Source organism: Scyliorhinus torazame, chromosome 14 (assembly GCF_047496885.1).
Source record: "Scyliorhinus torazame isolate Kashiwa2021f chromosome 14, sScyTor2.1, whole genome shotgun sequence".
In the NCBI taxonomy this organism is placed as follows: domain Eukaryota; kingdom Metazoa; phylum Chordata; class Chondrichthyes; order Carcharhiniformes; family Scyliorhinidae; genus Scyliorhinus; species Scyliorhinus torazame.
Genome location: NC_092720.1, coordinates 51,848,795 through 51,865,582, shown reverse-complemented (window position 1 = coordinate 51,865,582; position 16,788 = coordinate 51,848,795). Strand labels below are relative to the sequence as shown.

The 16,788-nt window shown below is 49.0% G+C and overlaps 1 protein-coding gene across 1 annotated transcript in view; it reads right to left on the bottom strand.

The window, feature by feature from the left end:
- Positions 1-16,788, bottom strand: part of chrnd (cholinergic receptor, nicotinic, delta (muscle)) — an 84,714-nt gene that overhangs the window by 11,502 nt on the left and 56,424 nt on the right. The window contains exons 9-11 of the mRNA XM_072474180.1: positions 9,139-9,253; positions 6,287-6,503; positions 4,462-4,586 (exon numbers count right to left, since the gene is read on the bottom strand). Coding sequence (XP_072330281.1) covers positions 4,462-4,586; positions 6,287-6,503; positions 9,139-9,253 — 457 coding nt within the window. The remainder of the gene's footprint in view (positions 1-4,461; positions 4,587-6,286; positions 6,504-9,138; positions 9,254-16,788) is intronic.

The window sequence follows — 16,788 nt, the reverse complement described above, 5'->3', positions numbered from 1 at the left end:
ACGGTTCCTATCTGAATATCTACAGGGCTGTGATATATCCCTGCTGTACATGTCCGGTAAATCCACTAAGGGTGATGGTGTCTGTGGTGGGCCATTTGTCACGCTGGAACATTGTGGAGGAGTTTAAAGTGGTGCGGGACCCTCCTGTGTCCCAAAGAATTTCTACTGGATGTCCCCGGACTGTGCCTGTGACTACTGGTCTGCCTGACTTGTCCCAGATTGTGTCGCAGACCCAAGTTGGGGAGTCCGATCACCGTCAATCTGTGGTGTTGATTGCTGAATTATCTGAATGGGCGCTAACACTATGTATGGGCCTAACACTGTTCCTAGGTAGGGGCCTGGTTGTTGGTAGCGTTGCTGGTTCGGGGGATTTTGTCGGTTTCGCGGGCGTAATGTCCCATGTGTCCACAATTATAGCAACCTTGTGGTGCCTGTGCTCTGGGATGCTGTCCTTCATGTCTGCCCTCATTTATCCATGCTGGGTCCTGGTTAGTCCTGACTGGGTGCATATTTGCTTCTATCTGTTCCTGATCTGCCTTCCTATATAGGGATTGTTCCCAAGCTCTGGAGAGTCTCTTTAACACCCATTGTGTGTGTGGTCTGCGGGGCCGTAATTCACACAAGCCCTTTGACCTGCTTCTGTGGCGTGGGAGACTAAAGTGCAGGACCATTTAGTGGTGTCGTCCTCATTTAAGTGTGCGCGGTTAAAATCCCCAAATACTGCCTTAAAATGGATCCAAAGGCGACCTGCAAATGCAGTCGGATGCTCTCCCTTCTCTTGCCTACAGCGGTTTAAACCTTCTACTGGGTCTCCCTTGTTGTACCCGATTGCATCTAAAATGGCCGTTTTCATCTCCTGTAGGGTTCTTCCTCCTACATTCTGGGATTCTGGCAAAGCTGAGCTGACGGACTGGTCAAGGCTCATTACTATAAGTTTAACTTCCTCCCTTTCGTCTAGACCGTACATAACCTTTTGTTGTACTCTCTCAAAGAAATTATGCGGGTCTGCGGTGGGTTCGAATGGATCACTTTTAGCGCAGGCATCTCTCAGTAGGGTGATGGATAATGGGGTGGTGTAAACGCAATCGGGCTCCTCCCGATCCGGTGACTTGCGCAGTGTGGTGACCGGATTCATGGGGATGTGTGCTGCCTGTGCAGTCGGTGGTGCGGGTGATTTCCTTTTCAGGGCATGGGGGGCTCTATTGTGATTTTCTGTGTCCTCTACATATCTCTGGGCGGTTTCATTTAGTTCTTGCCAATTGGGGGCACCTTCCTCATCTATATTTTGTCCAAAAGTATCCCTAAATCCGTTTTGCACTGAAAGCAGTGACTGAACTGCAACTTCTCTATTTGTTGTCTACATTTCGCGTGGTCTACTGTGCCCTGCTTTTGTTCTGTAGTGGAGCTATGGGTAAAGCTGCCTTTAAAACCACGCATTGACTCGTAAACTGTGCTATCTGCTGTTCTGTCTCTTCTCGTACCAAGACTGCGCGCTGTGTATCTTGGTAGGCTTTATCGTACTGGGTCTGAAAGCTGCTAAGGTGAACTAAACAAGATTGGTGTGCCCGTTTGACATCAGCCATCTCTTTATCTTTAGCTGCCAACTGATCCAGGAGTTGTTAAATAATCTTTTCGCTTTCGCTATTGTTTCCCTCATTCTTCTCTTCTTTCTCAACTAGCTGCCTGCGGAGCGTCCTCACAACCTCCTCTGTGCCTCGCAACTGTGCCAAGCAGGACACTATTGCCATCGGCTTTCGCACTTTCGCTGCATTTTTCTTATGCACCTCGGTTAGGTTGTCCCACCAAGTTTGTCCTATGCTTCCTGGACCTGACTCTTCATTTGAACAAAAAGCGGACCAAAGGCCATCCTTTCCCCTTTAAATACTTCCTCAACTCTTCTTCCCATATGGAGCACTGCTCTGCTCTGTTGGTCGCTGCGACCTCAGGTTCCTGTGGGTTCATTAAACGTTCCATCGCTTTTATGTCCGTTGCTTCTTTTCCTACCGTTAATCTCTGTTTCCTATCGTTAATTTGGGATGGGGGAAAAGGTGGCGATTTGAACTGCGAGTATGGCCTAAGCTATTTATCGGTTCACAATTCCCTCGATAGTTTTGACACAATCTAACGAGTTTACCTTAAATCCCTGTTAGTACGCATGCCGGTTAGTGCACACTTCCGAAATTCGGTGATTTGGTCGATATGGGCTTGCACTTGTGGTTCTTTCTCTTTCACGCAATTGGATTTCAAAGTTTGTGGGTTCTCTCGGAGTGACAAAATCACTTCTATTTCGAGTCTCGGAGGAGTTGCCAATAATGTTGCCAATCACCACCAAAGTCACCAATAATGTTGCCAATTAATAATGATGCTCTTTAGAGTCACCAGGTATCAAATGATACCACCACAAGGCTTTACCGGATATCGATCAAAGGACCACACAACCAGTTAGTCAGTTCAAGTTCAAAGGTGGTTTATTTACACACAAGGATTACTTTGACATGCAACACAAAGCACTACAAGTTAAACTACACCTAACAACTACAATAACCTATACTTAACTTCAGGGCAACCGGCTCTATGCAGACGGACAAGGCCTTTATTCGGATCTTGCGTGGCTGGGTGGAAGAAGTGGCTCCGTTTCTGCTGGGCTCATCCGTCTGGTAGCGATCGTTGGTTTTGAACTTGTCTGTCTGGTCGTTATGCTGCACTTGGGTTGGCATAGGCCGGATCCAAGAGAGACCGAGCACATGGCTGTGTCTCTTCTTATCCAGCTGGGATTTTGCGCTCTTTGGGGCGGTCCTTAACTTGGACCCAATAATCCGACAGGCTTCGATCACTGCCTTCGATTTTGGCCAATAAAGGGACAGGTGCCTTGATGGCTTGGCGTGTCCTTAGCGGTCATTGACCTTGGCTGTTTGGGCTCCCTGAGTAAAGGGAGTGGCGCCGATAAGTCTGTATCTGTATCGGTTACCTGCGGACAGTTCTTTTGTTCTGGGGAAATGGGCCATTAGAATGCCAACGAGCGGGGTTTCGATCACGTCTAGCTATCTGGATTGCAAATACACTCACAAGCTCTGGGTCTGTCTCAGTCCTGGATTGGCCATAATTCCCATGATCCTTTTCAGGTGGCCATCTGAGATGGCTACAAAGGGGAAGAAGGAAAATAGGGGAGGGGGATTGGGGAACAGAGGGAAATGGTGGAGGAGGATTGGGGGAAGAAGGGAAATAGGGGAGGGGGATTGAGGTGACAGAGGGAAATGGGGGAGGAGGATTGGGGGAAGAAGGGAAATAGGAGAGGGGGATTGAGAGGACAGAGGGAAATGGGGGAGGAGGTTTGGGGGAAGAAGGGAAATAGGGGAGGGGGATTGAGGGGACAGAGGAAAATGGGGAGGGGCATTGGGGAGATGGAGGTAAATGCATGGGTAGGGAGGGAAATGCGGGGAGTTGAGCTGATGGACACAGCCTCGTCCTATGAGAATCTGGAGATGATGGGGGCCTCCCTGGTCCTCCAGGCATGTCAGACCCTTGCCGCCGCCGCTTGTCCTCCAGCTTCTCCTCGGGCTCATCCTCCAGCCCCTCCTAGTCTATTGCCTCCTACGTGAGGCTGCATGTCCCTCCTCCTCCTCTAGCATGTCGGAACATTGCTGCCAGGTTGTGGAGGGCACAGCACCAAAAGGTGGAGATCCTCTGGGGGTGTACTGCAGGGCACCACCAGAGGGGTCGAATCTCTGGAACCGCATTTTCAGCAGCCCGATGCATCGCTCAATGATACCATGGGTGGCAGTGTGGGCCTCATTTTAACGGGTCTCCGCCTCGGTTCCCACACTGGCGTCATCAGCCATGACCTCAACGGGTGTCCTTGGTCTCCCACAAGCTAACCTCTCATCCTTGGGTGGTCCTCGAAGATACGGGGAACCTCCAAATTCCCAGGGTGTAGCTGTCTGTGTAGTGGGCACTGAGGCGTGATATTGAGGCAGTGGGCGCACACGATCCGAACATTCAGGCAGTGGAACCCCTTTCTGTTAATAAATGATGCACAGGGCGACATGCGTGCCATCGATTGCCCTCTGGACCTAGGGCATCCCAGTGATGGTGGCAAATCCTGGCACCTTGGTGAGCCTGACCCCGTTCAAAGGTGATGAAGTTTGATGCAGACAGAGCATCCCGCACCTGCCGGATGCACCTGTGAGCTGTCGATTGTGAAATTCCGCACAGGACCCGCTCAAGTCCTGGAATGAACCAGTAGCAAAAAGGTTGAGGGTCGCGGTGACCTTCACAGCAAATCTTTTTATGTTTCCCTTTTTTCCCTTAATTTTTGTCCATTGTTTTCCACCACGTGTGTGGTCTTTGAACTCTCCTCCCTTCTTTGAGACAACTAATAAAATCTCAGTTGTTCAAAGTGTCAGAGAGAACAATTAGAGAAAAACTTGATTAACACCTGATATTCCTGTTCATCAGACCTACCTCATCATAGTCGTTCTTTTCTTTTATGTGCTTTACAATGAAGTTTGCCCCATCGATGCCTGATTTAACCTCTGCGTACAGCTGGTCTGGAATGTTCAGATTATCATTGCCACTGCTTCCAAGACCTTGGTTTTAAAAGAAATGCATTTATTATTTTACTGCTGGACAGGATTTCTAAATGAAATGCTTATCTCTTAATGAGGCTAATTCACATAAAAATAACACATAAGAAAATTGCATTCAACCTCTCCAGCTAATCCTGATATTTCCAGTTTCTCCGTCTGGACCTGTAAAGACTTAATTACCTGCAAAGACTCGCATTCAAAGTATCATCTTGCATCATTGGCTTTGTCTACATATATGTTTCTGGAACCCACCTCTTCATTCACCTGAGGAAGGAGCTGTGCTCCGAAAGCTAGTGATTCGAAACAAACCTGTTGGACTTTAACCTGGTGTTGTAAGACTTCTGACTGATATTTCCATTCAAGAAAGGCTCATTCAGATTTCCGTGAACTCAGATGTTGCCACCAGTAAAGTTCTTAATCTTTTTCATATAAATTACTACTTCACATTTTAATTTGAAAAACGGGGCCACAGGATTAGCAATTCTGGCCCCTACAGGGGGCCAGCACGGCACTGGAGCCACCCACGCCGCTCCAGCTGCCGATCCCGGCGCCAACTGGGCACCGCGGGGTCCGCACATTTGCAGTGGCACCGGCGCCAACGCGCGCATGCGCAGTGGCTCCCTTCCCTGCTCCAGCCCTGACACGACATGGCTACAGGGGCCGGCGCGGAACAAAGGGGGCCCCCAGCCCGAGAGGCCGGCCTGCCGATTGGTGGGCCCCGATCGCGGGCCAGGCTACAGTGGAGGCCCCCCCCCCCAGGGTCAGACCCCCCCCTCCCACCCCACAGGCAGCCCCCGGACCCTTCCATGCCGAAGTCCCACCGGGTAAGACCAGGTTAGAACGGCGCCGGTGGGACTCGGGTTTTTTGGTACGGCCGCCCGGCCCATCCCGGGCAGAGAATTGCCGGGATGGGCCCCGTTGAGCGTTCCCCGGCCAGCGCCATGTCGACCGTGCTGGTGCCACGTCGACCACGCCTGCGCAATGGCGCCAATTCTCCGCTCTGCGGAGAATCGCATCCCAGCGTCGGGGCGGCGTGGCACGGTTTGCGCCGGTTGCACCGATTCTCCGGCCCGGCGTTCAGCTGAGATAATCCCGTCCGGAATCTTAAAATGCATAAAGTTATGCATCATTGTCATCAGCATAACCTCTTCTATAATTTGGAACTATGACATGCAAAATAACTGGCAATTTATTTATCAAAGATCATAAATCATTTAATTCAGCGTAAAGAACCATCTTTTGAATTTGAACTTCAAAAGACTTGCAAATGACTTGTTATTGCACATAATTAGTTCCAGGCAAATGTTGGTCTCCTCACTTTAAAACAGGAATTCAACAAGGAACTTCTTTTTTAAAATTTAAAGTGCCCAATTCTTTTTTTTCCAATGAAGAGGCAATTTTGTGTGGCCTATCCGCCTACCCTGCATATCTTTTTGGGTTGTGGGGGTGAGGCCCACGCAGATAGGTAGAGAATGTGCAAACTGCACACGGACAGTGGCTGCTGGTCCTCAGTGCCATGAGGCAGCAGTACCAACCACTGCGCCACCATGCCCCCCCAATCAAGGAACGTCATTGGTCTCTAAAGCTTAGCTGTTCAGCAGCTTGGGCGTTAAGCTATTAAGGAAACCAGGAAAGTTTCTTCACTAATTAAAACAGTCTGGAATCTGTCTGATTAATCTATTAATGCTGGGGGTGCTCACTGATAGCTGGAGTGGCCCGTGTCCTCAATCCATGGCGTTCAGACTGTTTCTCAAACATAAGTTCACTCCTGGATTTGATGGTGAAATATTCCTGTGCTTTGACAATGTATCCAATGGAACTGCTACGTCTTTGCAATGCACCGTTCTCCCATGGTGATGAGTCACTGTCTTCAGGTCGGGACATGTGCAGGATCCGTGGGAGTTTTTCCAAAAACAGCTAGAAATTCACATAAGATTGTACAGATTTAAGTAAAATCACTTTCATTTAAATTGTCCAGCTCCATGAAATGATAAACATGTCGTCACTTTCAAGTTAAAATGCAAATGTTTTTATCCTGAATATTACATTTATTAAATTCTGACTGATATGAATTCTGCCTTAATGTTCATTTGGTCGTGACTGACACAGCACACTGACCCTTTCATGTACTGCTCTTTGCTTTGCAGTCGAAATGTGCAGGTGTTGCACCACAATTGTGCATCCTGCAAGCTCCACAGGCTGCATTGCCACAGAGCAAAAGGAAGTGGCGGTTATAGGCACTCTCACATGGAAATGTTAGGAGAGATTGGGCACCACCCTCTTCTCAATCTAGCACACCTTCTAGTGACTGGTCCAAGAGAAATACTAACCGGAAGCCTGGGGCGAAGCAGACTGGCAATCCCCTTGTTGGGAAATGAAGCAAAAAAATTCAAAAACAATCTGACGAGCAAAATAATTCCAGGTTGAAATTGTAAACCCCAACTTTCCCTGATGGGCCATTGAACATAAGAATACGAGAAACAGGAGCAGGAGTAGTCCAGTCAACCCTTCGAGCCAGTTCCACCATTCACTGAGATCATGGCTGGTCTGCTACTTCAAAACCATTTTCCTGCACTCTCCCTTTATCCCTTTTTGATTTAATATGTAGAAATCTATCGATCTCAGTCTTGAACATACTCAGCTGAGCCTGCATAGTCCTGTATAGCAGAGAAATCCCGAGATTCACCAGTGAAGAAATTCCACCTAATTTCAGACCCTTTATTCTGAGACTGTGCCCACTGGTTCTAGACACTGCTCCCCCCCCCCCCCCCCACCCCCCACCCCCCCCCGCACTCCCCTTTCCCCACCAACCAAGGGAAAGATTCTTCCTTCATCTACCCTGTCGCAACTTGTGAGACTTTTGTATGTTTGAATGAGATCGCCTCTCATTCTTCGGAACTCCAGGGAATTGAGTCTATGCAGGGAATAAGTAACTCGTATGGACCAAGAGAGTCCAAGTTTGATTCCCAATTTAGGTTGAGCTAATCGATCTGAGCTGGTAAAGATCAGTTGGTCTCAGTCCCATTGGGTTAGAAATGGGAAGGTTTGACCCTCATAGCCCCACCCTAACTGTTAGGCAGAAACTCCATTGGAAAGCGTGCACATGTAGTTGATGGGAGATAATGGGACTGGATGCCTCCTGGGGTTAGTTGGCTCCCTCTCACTGCTAAAGCTGAAAAATTACCACTTGGGTCGGTGTAACAAAGGCCAACCCATGGAAAAACTGCTGCAAAACGATCACCGATTCCCTGCTCTGGGGAAGGAGGGGTGGGGGGCCAGCAGGGAGGCAACTTAGAGCTCCCAGCTCTCGCTGCCGATATGGCCTGGAGAATTGGCGGGTCCGTGGCGGCGCATGCGCATGGCGGCGGCCTGCAGCGGTCACGCCGTGCTTCACGGTCAGCCCGTGGACTCCGACCGCACAAACAGTACCCCCTTCGGCCACTTGCACACCCCGGATCGCCCATCCCCACAGTGTCCCCATCCCCGAATGAAGCCCCCCCCCCCCCCCGTCCTGCGGATCGGTCCTCCCCCGAGGTGGCGGCAGCCACCACGCTGAGTTCACGAATGGTGAGACTATGAGAGTCCCACGCCGTAGAGAACTTGGCTGGTCTGGGATGGAACATCATCTTTGCTGTCATCGGGGATTCTCCGCCCCCCTCGCCGAACGCGATCGGAGAATCCAGCCCTTTGTTTTTTCTGGTATATGACTCAAAAGATTCAAAACACCTTTCCCTGAAATCACCCATCTGCTAAAGTGGCCAACTCGATGGCAGTTGGCACTGCCAATTTTGAAGTTAACGTGGATCCTCAGCACTGTATTTTCTGCCTCTTTCCCTCTAGCAGGTGATCAAGATATTCCCATTCTGTGCCCATCAGAATTATTTAAATTACTTGGGCCCATCTAACCCTGAATAAATTGGAAGGCTTAAGAGCATAGGTCTTGATTTCTGCTCCACCAATAATATGTGATCAAGGAATTCTGATCTACTTTATAATAATCTTTATTGTCACAAGTAGGCTTACATTAACACTGCAATGACGTTAGTGTGAAAAGCCCCGAGTCGCCACATTCTGGCGCCTGTTCGGGTACACAGAGGGCGAATTCAGAATGTCCAATTCACCTAACAGCACTTCTTTCGGGACTTGTGGGAGGAAACCGGAGCACCCGGAGGAAACCCACGCAGACACAGGGAGAATGTGCAGATTCCGCACAGACAATGACCCAAGCCGGGAATCGAGCCTGGGACCCTGGCGCTATGAAGTATCAGTGCTAACCACTGTGCTACCGTGCTGCTCTTGTTTCTACTGTACAAAGTAGTTTTGTTTGGACATCATTTTAATAGTCTTTTCATGTCAGTGTTTTTAAATGTATCATTTTACTCACTTTTCCAAACTGATGGGGTAAATAGGTAAGGGGTAGAAGAATATTAATCATTCCAGGGAATGTGTTAATTCACTCAGCCTTTTCCTTCTAAGGCATAATCATATACTGTTTTGTTATTTAAATGGAGAAATTGAACACCACACAAAGGCTTTACTGTTGTTACTGTACCCATTTAATCCAGGATGAGAGAACATGCGTGCTGGGAGATCGGAAATGGAAGTTTAACACAATGACACAGTTCACTATCACAATGGTGACCAGAATCATTGTGAACATCAAGTATCTGGAAAACAAAACAAGAGAGGTTAGTTAATGTTCTACTTTCAAAATCAAATCTGCATCTTTGTCGGTATCCAAACTGTGAAAATGGTGATGGAAACAGTAGATTATTTTCTTGACAGGAATGTGCTATATTGAAGTCACAAAGATGCCTGCTACTCTTTAAGTATTTTGTGCATTGTCCTTTCATCTCTACCATGATGCGAAGGTCTGACACCGATGTTTTAGTGCCGTTTGTGTGGCATTATCATTCTTTCACCTTCAGACCCCCAATGAGAACTATTCAGACAGATGAGTAAGGTTGCAGGTGCTCAGGCAATAGGTGACAGAGCTGCCCTGTTGGATTTACGGCAAAAGTGTACTGTTCTGATACACAGGGTGCATTGTCTATAGAAGTCATTTGACATCCAGTTTGACTGCATCCTCATTAAGTGCTGCAAGTCTCCTTTGCTCTATCTGGAAATGTTTCTGCATTTCCTCTATGAGAATGGCAGATAGAGATTTTCTCATGGGATGCTGTACATCGGGCAGCACAGTGGTAGCACTGCTGCCTCATAGCACTGAGGACCCGGGTTCGATCCCAGCCTAGAGTCACTGTCTGTGTGGAGTTTGCACATTTTCCCTGTGTTTGCGTGGGTTACACCCCCACAACCCAAAGTTGCGCCGGCTAGGTGGACTGGCCATGCTAAATTGCCCCTTAATTGGAAAAAAATAATTGGGTACTCTAAATTTATTTTAAAAAGGGCTGCTGTACCTTTTCTTGAGAATTGCCTTCTGTGGGTACCCAATGGAGAGGGAAGGGTCAAAACGATTCTCGGTGATCTGATCCTATCCGAAGTATGTTCAGATTATCATAGATTATCATAGAATTTACACTGCAGAAGGAGGCCATTCGGTCCATCGAGTTTGCACCGGCTCTTGGAAAGAGCACCCTACCCAAGGTCAACACCTACACCCTATCCCCATAATCCAGTAACCCCACCCAACACTAAGGGCAATTTTGGGCACTAAGGGCAATTTATCATGGCCAATCCACCTAACCTGCACATCTTTGGACTGTGGGAGGAAACCGGAGCACCCGGAGGAAACCCACGCACACACGGGGAGGATGTGCAGACTCCGCACAGACAGTGACCCAAGCCGGAATCGAACCTGGGACCCTGGAGCTGTGAAGCAATTGTGCTATTCACAATGCTACCGTGCTGCCCTTTACCCAAAGTAAGAATGTGAAAAAATGTTTTAAAATGTTTCTCAGCTGCAGAAATTGCAATTCGAACTGTCCAGACTCATTAAGCTTAGAAACTCGTCATTTCAGTCTGTTAACCATGGTAAACATTAGTTAGGATGCCAAACACCCGATTGCCAAAACATATCTTCTTCGCCCAGCTCATGTAAAGCACCTGAACAAGAGGAGGACAAAGGACGTGCTTCAAAGACACCCTGAAGGCTGACCTCAAGAAATGCAACATAGAAGTGCAAACGCCTGGAAGACCCCTGCTCAGAAGAAATCTATCTGGCGCAACCTCCTGATTTAAGGGACACAATTGTTCGAGAACATCCGATGGCAAGAGGAGGTCTGGAAAGGAAGCCTGAGAAAGAAATGCCTGCAGTCTCGAGCACACGAGACTCGAGCACACGAGACCAATCCTACCTCCCGGGAACATCTATCAAATGTGTGGTCCAAGATGTGACTAGATTTGGGCTCATCAGCCACGCAAGGACCCACAGAGCCCATGACAAGTGACACAAAGGATCTTAGGTGGTCAATCATACTCATTAGCGAGTGACCGCCAAAGAAGAAGAGAGGAAACCTGAAGCTGCAGGAACACTGGCTCTTATTTTACCGATTGGGACTCGGAGGCCTTGAAAAATGAGAGGGAACCCACTGAAGCTTGGCTAAGATGGTAATGTCTTATGCCTAATTTTGCTCTATGAAAATAATTTCCTGCACTATTTCCCCCATGCTATCTAAATAATATATATATATATAAAATCAGGATCATGTAAAAAGTTGCCCTTTATATGCTGGGTAAGTGTAAGTATTTCAGAAAGGGTTGTTTCTCTGTCTTAACATAAATAAACTGCTTTTATTAGGGTTAACTTTTACTGCATGTATTTAGACAGATAATTGGCTCTATTTAACCACCGTGTTATACCTGGCACAGATCTGGGCGTGCCGGTTAAATAGCAAGAAATACCAAAATCAAGATTTGCGAATCAGTTTGCTATCTAACAGGGCCACTCCTGAAGCTGAGTTCTGGATCATGCCAAAATATAGCGAGCGTATCGTGAACCCTCATTTGTTGATGCCGTTTGTTGTTCTTCATGTGTGGTGATGTCTTTATTTTGTTGGATTGGATTTGTTTATTGTCACGTGTACCGAGGTACAGTGAAAAGTATTTTTCTGCGAGCAGCTCAACAGATCATTAAGTACATGAGAAGAAAAGGGAATAAAAGAAAATACATAATAGGGCAACACAACATATACAATGTAACTACAAAAGCACTGGCATCGGATGAAGCATACAGGGTGTAGTGTTAATGAAATCAGTCCATAAGAGGGTCATTTAGGAGTCTGGTGACAGTGGGGAAGAAGCTGTTTTTGAGTCTGTTCGTGCGTGTTCTCAGACTTCTGTATCTCCTGCCCGATGGAAGAAGTTGGAAGAGTGAGTAAGCCGGGTGGGAGGGATCTTTGATTATACTGCCCGCTTTCCCCAGGCAATGGGAGGTGTAGATGGAGTCAATGGATGGGAGGCAGGTTCATGTGATGGACTGGGCGGCGTTCACGACTCTCTGAAGTTTCTTGCGGTCCTGGGCCGAGCAGTTGCCATACCAGGCTGTGATGCAGCCTGATAGGATGCTTTCTATGGTGCATCTGTAAAAGTTGGTAAGAGTCAATGTGGACATGCCAAATTTCCTTAGTTTCCTGAGTAAGTATAGGCGCAGTTGTGCTTTCTTGGTGGTAGCGTCGACGTGGGTGGACCAGGACAGATTTTTGGAGATGTGCACCCCTAGGAATTTGAAACTGCTAACCATGTTAGTCTTCATGGGAAATCCATGTCTACAAAACATGTGTCCTTGAGGTACACTTCATCAACTGTGTTGATACTTTTTGTTTGTTCAGGCCTTCTCCTGGAAAAACATTGCGTCGCATGGACATTAATGCTGGACATTATCGTGGCAAATGCCGGCATAAAATGGAGGATCGGGTCAGCTGCTCAAAATAGCCGCTCGCACTGGGAGCATGTTTTTTACCACACGAATGGCGTTAGCCACCTCCACTACCTTTGCGTCAAAATGCCGGAGATTCATTGTGCTGATCTGTTTTGCTGCAAGCTCGCTGGTGTGACATATTTGGGTAGCGTGTTTAATTTGAAGCTCTGTTTCCCTCAGAAACCTCTCGCGTAACATATTGTTGGAGATCCCGAAAATGATATGATATGATTGCGGATCATTAATGACTGGAGGGTACTAAAATTGCACGACTGCGCCTTCAACCGCACGTCGGTGAGGAAGCTATCAAATGCTTCACCTGCGTCCTGAGTGCACGTACAAAATCATCGAGGGACCTGCTACAATGAGCAGCAATGCAATACGCCTCTCGTCGGGCTGTGCCTGCAGACCAAAGGCTGCAACATAAAGTTTGAACTGCTGCTTCAACACCCGCCAATTCTCATCTATGTTCTATCTACCGGCATCCAGAGCTGTTGAGGTGCCTTGATGCCTTCCATCCCAAGCTTTGAAGTTTAACTGTGTGTTGAGCACCAGTTGCCAGTAGCTTGCAAGGTTGGTAGAAAAAAACGGCATTTCTTTCTCCTTCTTCAAAGTTATCTTTTGTGGTTCGGATGTTTTGCAGAATCTTCTTGTTCTTAGTCAGTCATCAATCTTGGTACCATGTCATGTTCCGTAGACTGGCCAATATGAATGATGGATTACAGAACATCTAGTTTAAATAAGTTATTATGAAACACCTGGGTCCTGGACTATCAGGCTCAGGAGGGAAGGTAAAGTTCCAGTAGGCAACCCGGTTAGAAGCAAGAAGGTGCTGCTGGACCTGGTGTGTAACATTGATCCAAATGGGCCACCTGATGATGACGTTGAAGAAATGCTTTCGCAGATTGCTGCTGCTTTTGTTGCTGATGTGGTGAATGCTGCAGTAACTGGCACGTCAGCGTGGGTTAAACACGCTGGCAGTCAAGGATGTTCAACTGCACCTTGAGAGCTAGTGGACTATGTAGATGTCAGAATTTCCGGTGAGATGGCACCATGTGGGAGGGCCTGCACAGCTGCGGCACCTGGACGGAGAATGGCACTGATATGTGGAACAAGTGACAGGTCATTTCTACAACAAAGCTCTGGACATGATAACAATTCTCTGTTTTATCCTCTGTTTCTGTTGAGGAAACTGCGATGATCCCGTGTACTTGTTTTCTTCTGCGAAAATGAGCTGATATAACTTTGTATTGGTACCAATATGGAACTGTGACGTTTCCTTGTTGTTTAATGGTTAGTATTATGTGGAATGTTACGTAGCTGATTTTCAAATCGTTTTTACTGTTGACCGTTTAACAAACAAAATATTCTTAAGTGGATTATCGTGGGGACACATGCCGTGTCTCAGATAATGATTATTGCATCGCATTTCAAACAAACTTTGAAGCCTGAACAGTTTGCCTGAACTCTAAAAGTGTCAGCACCATCAAGGCAGCAGCCAACAATCAAACACTCAAGAGTTGGGCTTCAGCACTGGGAATATCGTCGCGACCTAGGCGGCCAGACAACGGAGGTTGGAGGTGGCACCCCATGTGCAGGGGGCCACCGCACACCCTGAAGACCCAGCCGCTCATCAGACCGAGGAAGAACCCAGAGGGGGTCAAGGAAGAACCCAGAGGGGGCCGATGAAGAATCCACAGGGGGACTCCAGCGATGGCCCAAGGCTTTGATGGTCTTTCAAGGAGATGATGGACAAAGAGACAGTGCGGCACCTGTACCATGTCCTTGTGGACCTGGCACCTCGTGCAGGAGGATATCTGCTCCTGGTGACCGTGAAGTTCACCGCAGCCCTGAACTCTATGCAACTGGTTTCCCAAGCTACAGCCCACAAGTGCATCCATGAGGTCGTGGATGCCCTGTATGCAAGAGCAGCAGACTATATCAACTTTGAGCTGGACCAGGCCCACCAAGATGCTCGGGCTACAGGATTCACCGGCATTGCAGGGATGCCCCCGGTCCAGGGGGTAATAGATGACACTCATATCGTCTTGCACGCACCAGGGCATCAGTGGGTGCCCTTCATTAATAGGAAGTGATTTCACTCCCTGAATGTCCAACCCGTGTGCGACCAATGCCTCCAGATCAGGCACGTGTGTGTGCATGCTTCCCAGGGAGCGTGCATGATAGCTACATCCTGCGACACTCGAAGATCTCCAGCATCTTCGAGAACCCCAGTATGACGATTTAGCTCTTGGGTGATAAGGGGTACCCCTCTGAGGTCCTGGCTGAAGATGCCAGTGTGGAGGCCGTAGACCGAGGCGGAGACCCAATAAATTGAGGCCCTTGTTACCACTGATGCTATCACTGAGCGGTGCATCGGACTGCTAAAACTGCGATTCCGTTGCTTGGACTGCTCTGGTAGTGCCCTGCAGTACACCTCCCAGAAGGTCTCCAGTTTTGTGGTAGTCTGATGTGCCTTCCACAACCTCGCACAGCAGCTGGGGAAACATGCTGGAGGAGGAGGGATATGCGGCCTCATCCGAGGAGTAGGATGAGCCAGACAATGAAGGGCTGAAGGACGGCCCGCAGGAGCTGCCGAAGAATTGAGGATAGGCGGCGAAAAGGGTCCGACATGCCCGGACCAGGGAGGCCCTCGTCCTCACCTGGTTCTCATAGGACGAGGCTTTGTCGTTCAGCTCACCTCCCAAACCTTTCTTCCCCTCAATCCCCCCAATCCCTCCTTCCCCCCTCAGCCCATCCAGTCTACCCCAATCCCTCCTTTCCCTAATTCCCCCCCAATACCCCGCCCATTCATCTCCTTGCCACCCATTCCCCTCTGCCCCACCACCCCTGACTACCCTGTTCCACCCTCCCAGGGTCTATGTAACATCACTCCAGGGTGATGGGCCTGTATTGGCACTGTCAGCGGGTCAGAATATAAAGCAGGAGAGTGATGATCACTCGCTGTGAGGAAAGCTCTGGTGCGCCTTATGCAAAAGTCTGACTCCTGTCCTTCTACTCACACCCAACCTCTGATCGGTGTCTGCATCAGAACCACTGTGTCTGGGGGATGGAGGGCAATGGGGGTGAGGGTGCAGGTCGGCTTGCTGTGAAGATTAACTTGACAGAGGCTTTCCATGTATCAGGTATAACATGTTTTAATTGTGAACATTTGACATTACCATTCCCCCTAGCTCCAGATAGTGCTCCCCCACTCCCTATCCTCAGTGCTCCTCACTCTTCTTGACCTTTTGTGTCTAGGTGGATCTCCAGGATGCACATCAGAAATGGAGGCAGCCTGCTGCTTTCCGTGCCCTTTGGCCTTTGATGCCCTTGGCGGGTGTTCTCTGGAGGGCCTGGAGCCAAAAGTCCCCAGCTGACATACTGGTGTCGCCATGCCACCCTGTTGTGCCCGCTGTCCTTGAGATGTGCCAGTGTCAGAAGGGTGGGGGGGGGTTCAGAGGAGCTGGAGACCGCTGCCATCTCCTTGGTGGCAGGCCCCAGGGTGGCCTCCAGCACGTCCTCCTACCTGATGGTGCTGTAACGACCCGGGGATCTCCAGGGCAGCTGGAGTGAACTCCAGGGGGCTCTGAGTCACCTGGCTCTGCCAGTCTTGGCGGCTTCCCATTGTCTGCATCATGGTGTCGACACTGTCAGTGATGGTCCCCATTGACTGTGCCATGCTCTGCAGTGCCTCAGCAATGTTCACCTGTGGCTGGGACATGTCCCTCATTGACAGTAACATGATGTTGAGGCCCTTAGCCATGGTCCTCACAGACGTAACCATGTCTTGGGTACCAGTACTCAAGACATTGACGTCATGCTCCAGGTTTTCCACTGCCATAGCCGTGTTGGCCTCAGTGCCACACATTGTTGGCATCATCTCCAGTGCCCATCGTCTTTAGGACTCCTTCAATCGGGTATGCAGTCACTTGAATGTCGCTGACTTCCCCTCCTGAATCTCACGGCCGTGTCCTAGCATCTGCATCAGCTCTGGGATAACCGCATCCAGAGTCTCGGCATCTGACTGGGACTCAGCTGAGTCCTGGCATCCAGCAGAGCTCCGACTGTTGATCCCCTTGGATGTTCCTGCCGCCACCTGATGTGCATCAGCAGATGTGTGGTGCTCACTGTGTTACACCCCAGAAGCCTGCCCACTAATGTCGCCCACTGAGGTGTGTGTCTCTGCGCTGGTGGAAGATGGGGATGAAAGCTGTGATGTGTCGATGATAGTCTCCTCGGAGCTCTCCTCCGTGGTGTTCTTTTCGATGGCCAGGGGGAGGGGGGGCATTCTGAATGTCCCAGTTCCATCAGATGGCGATCACT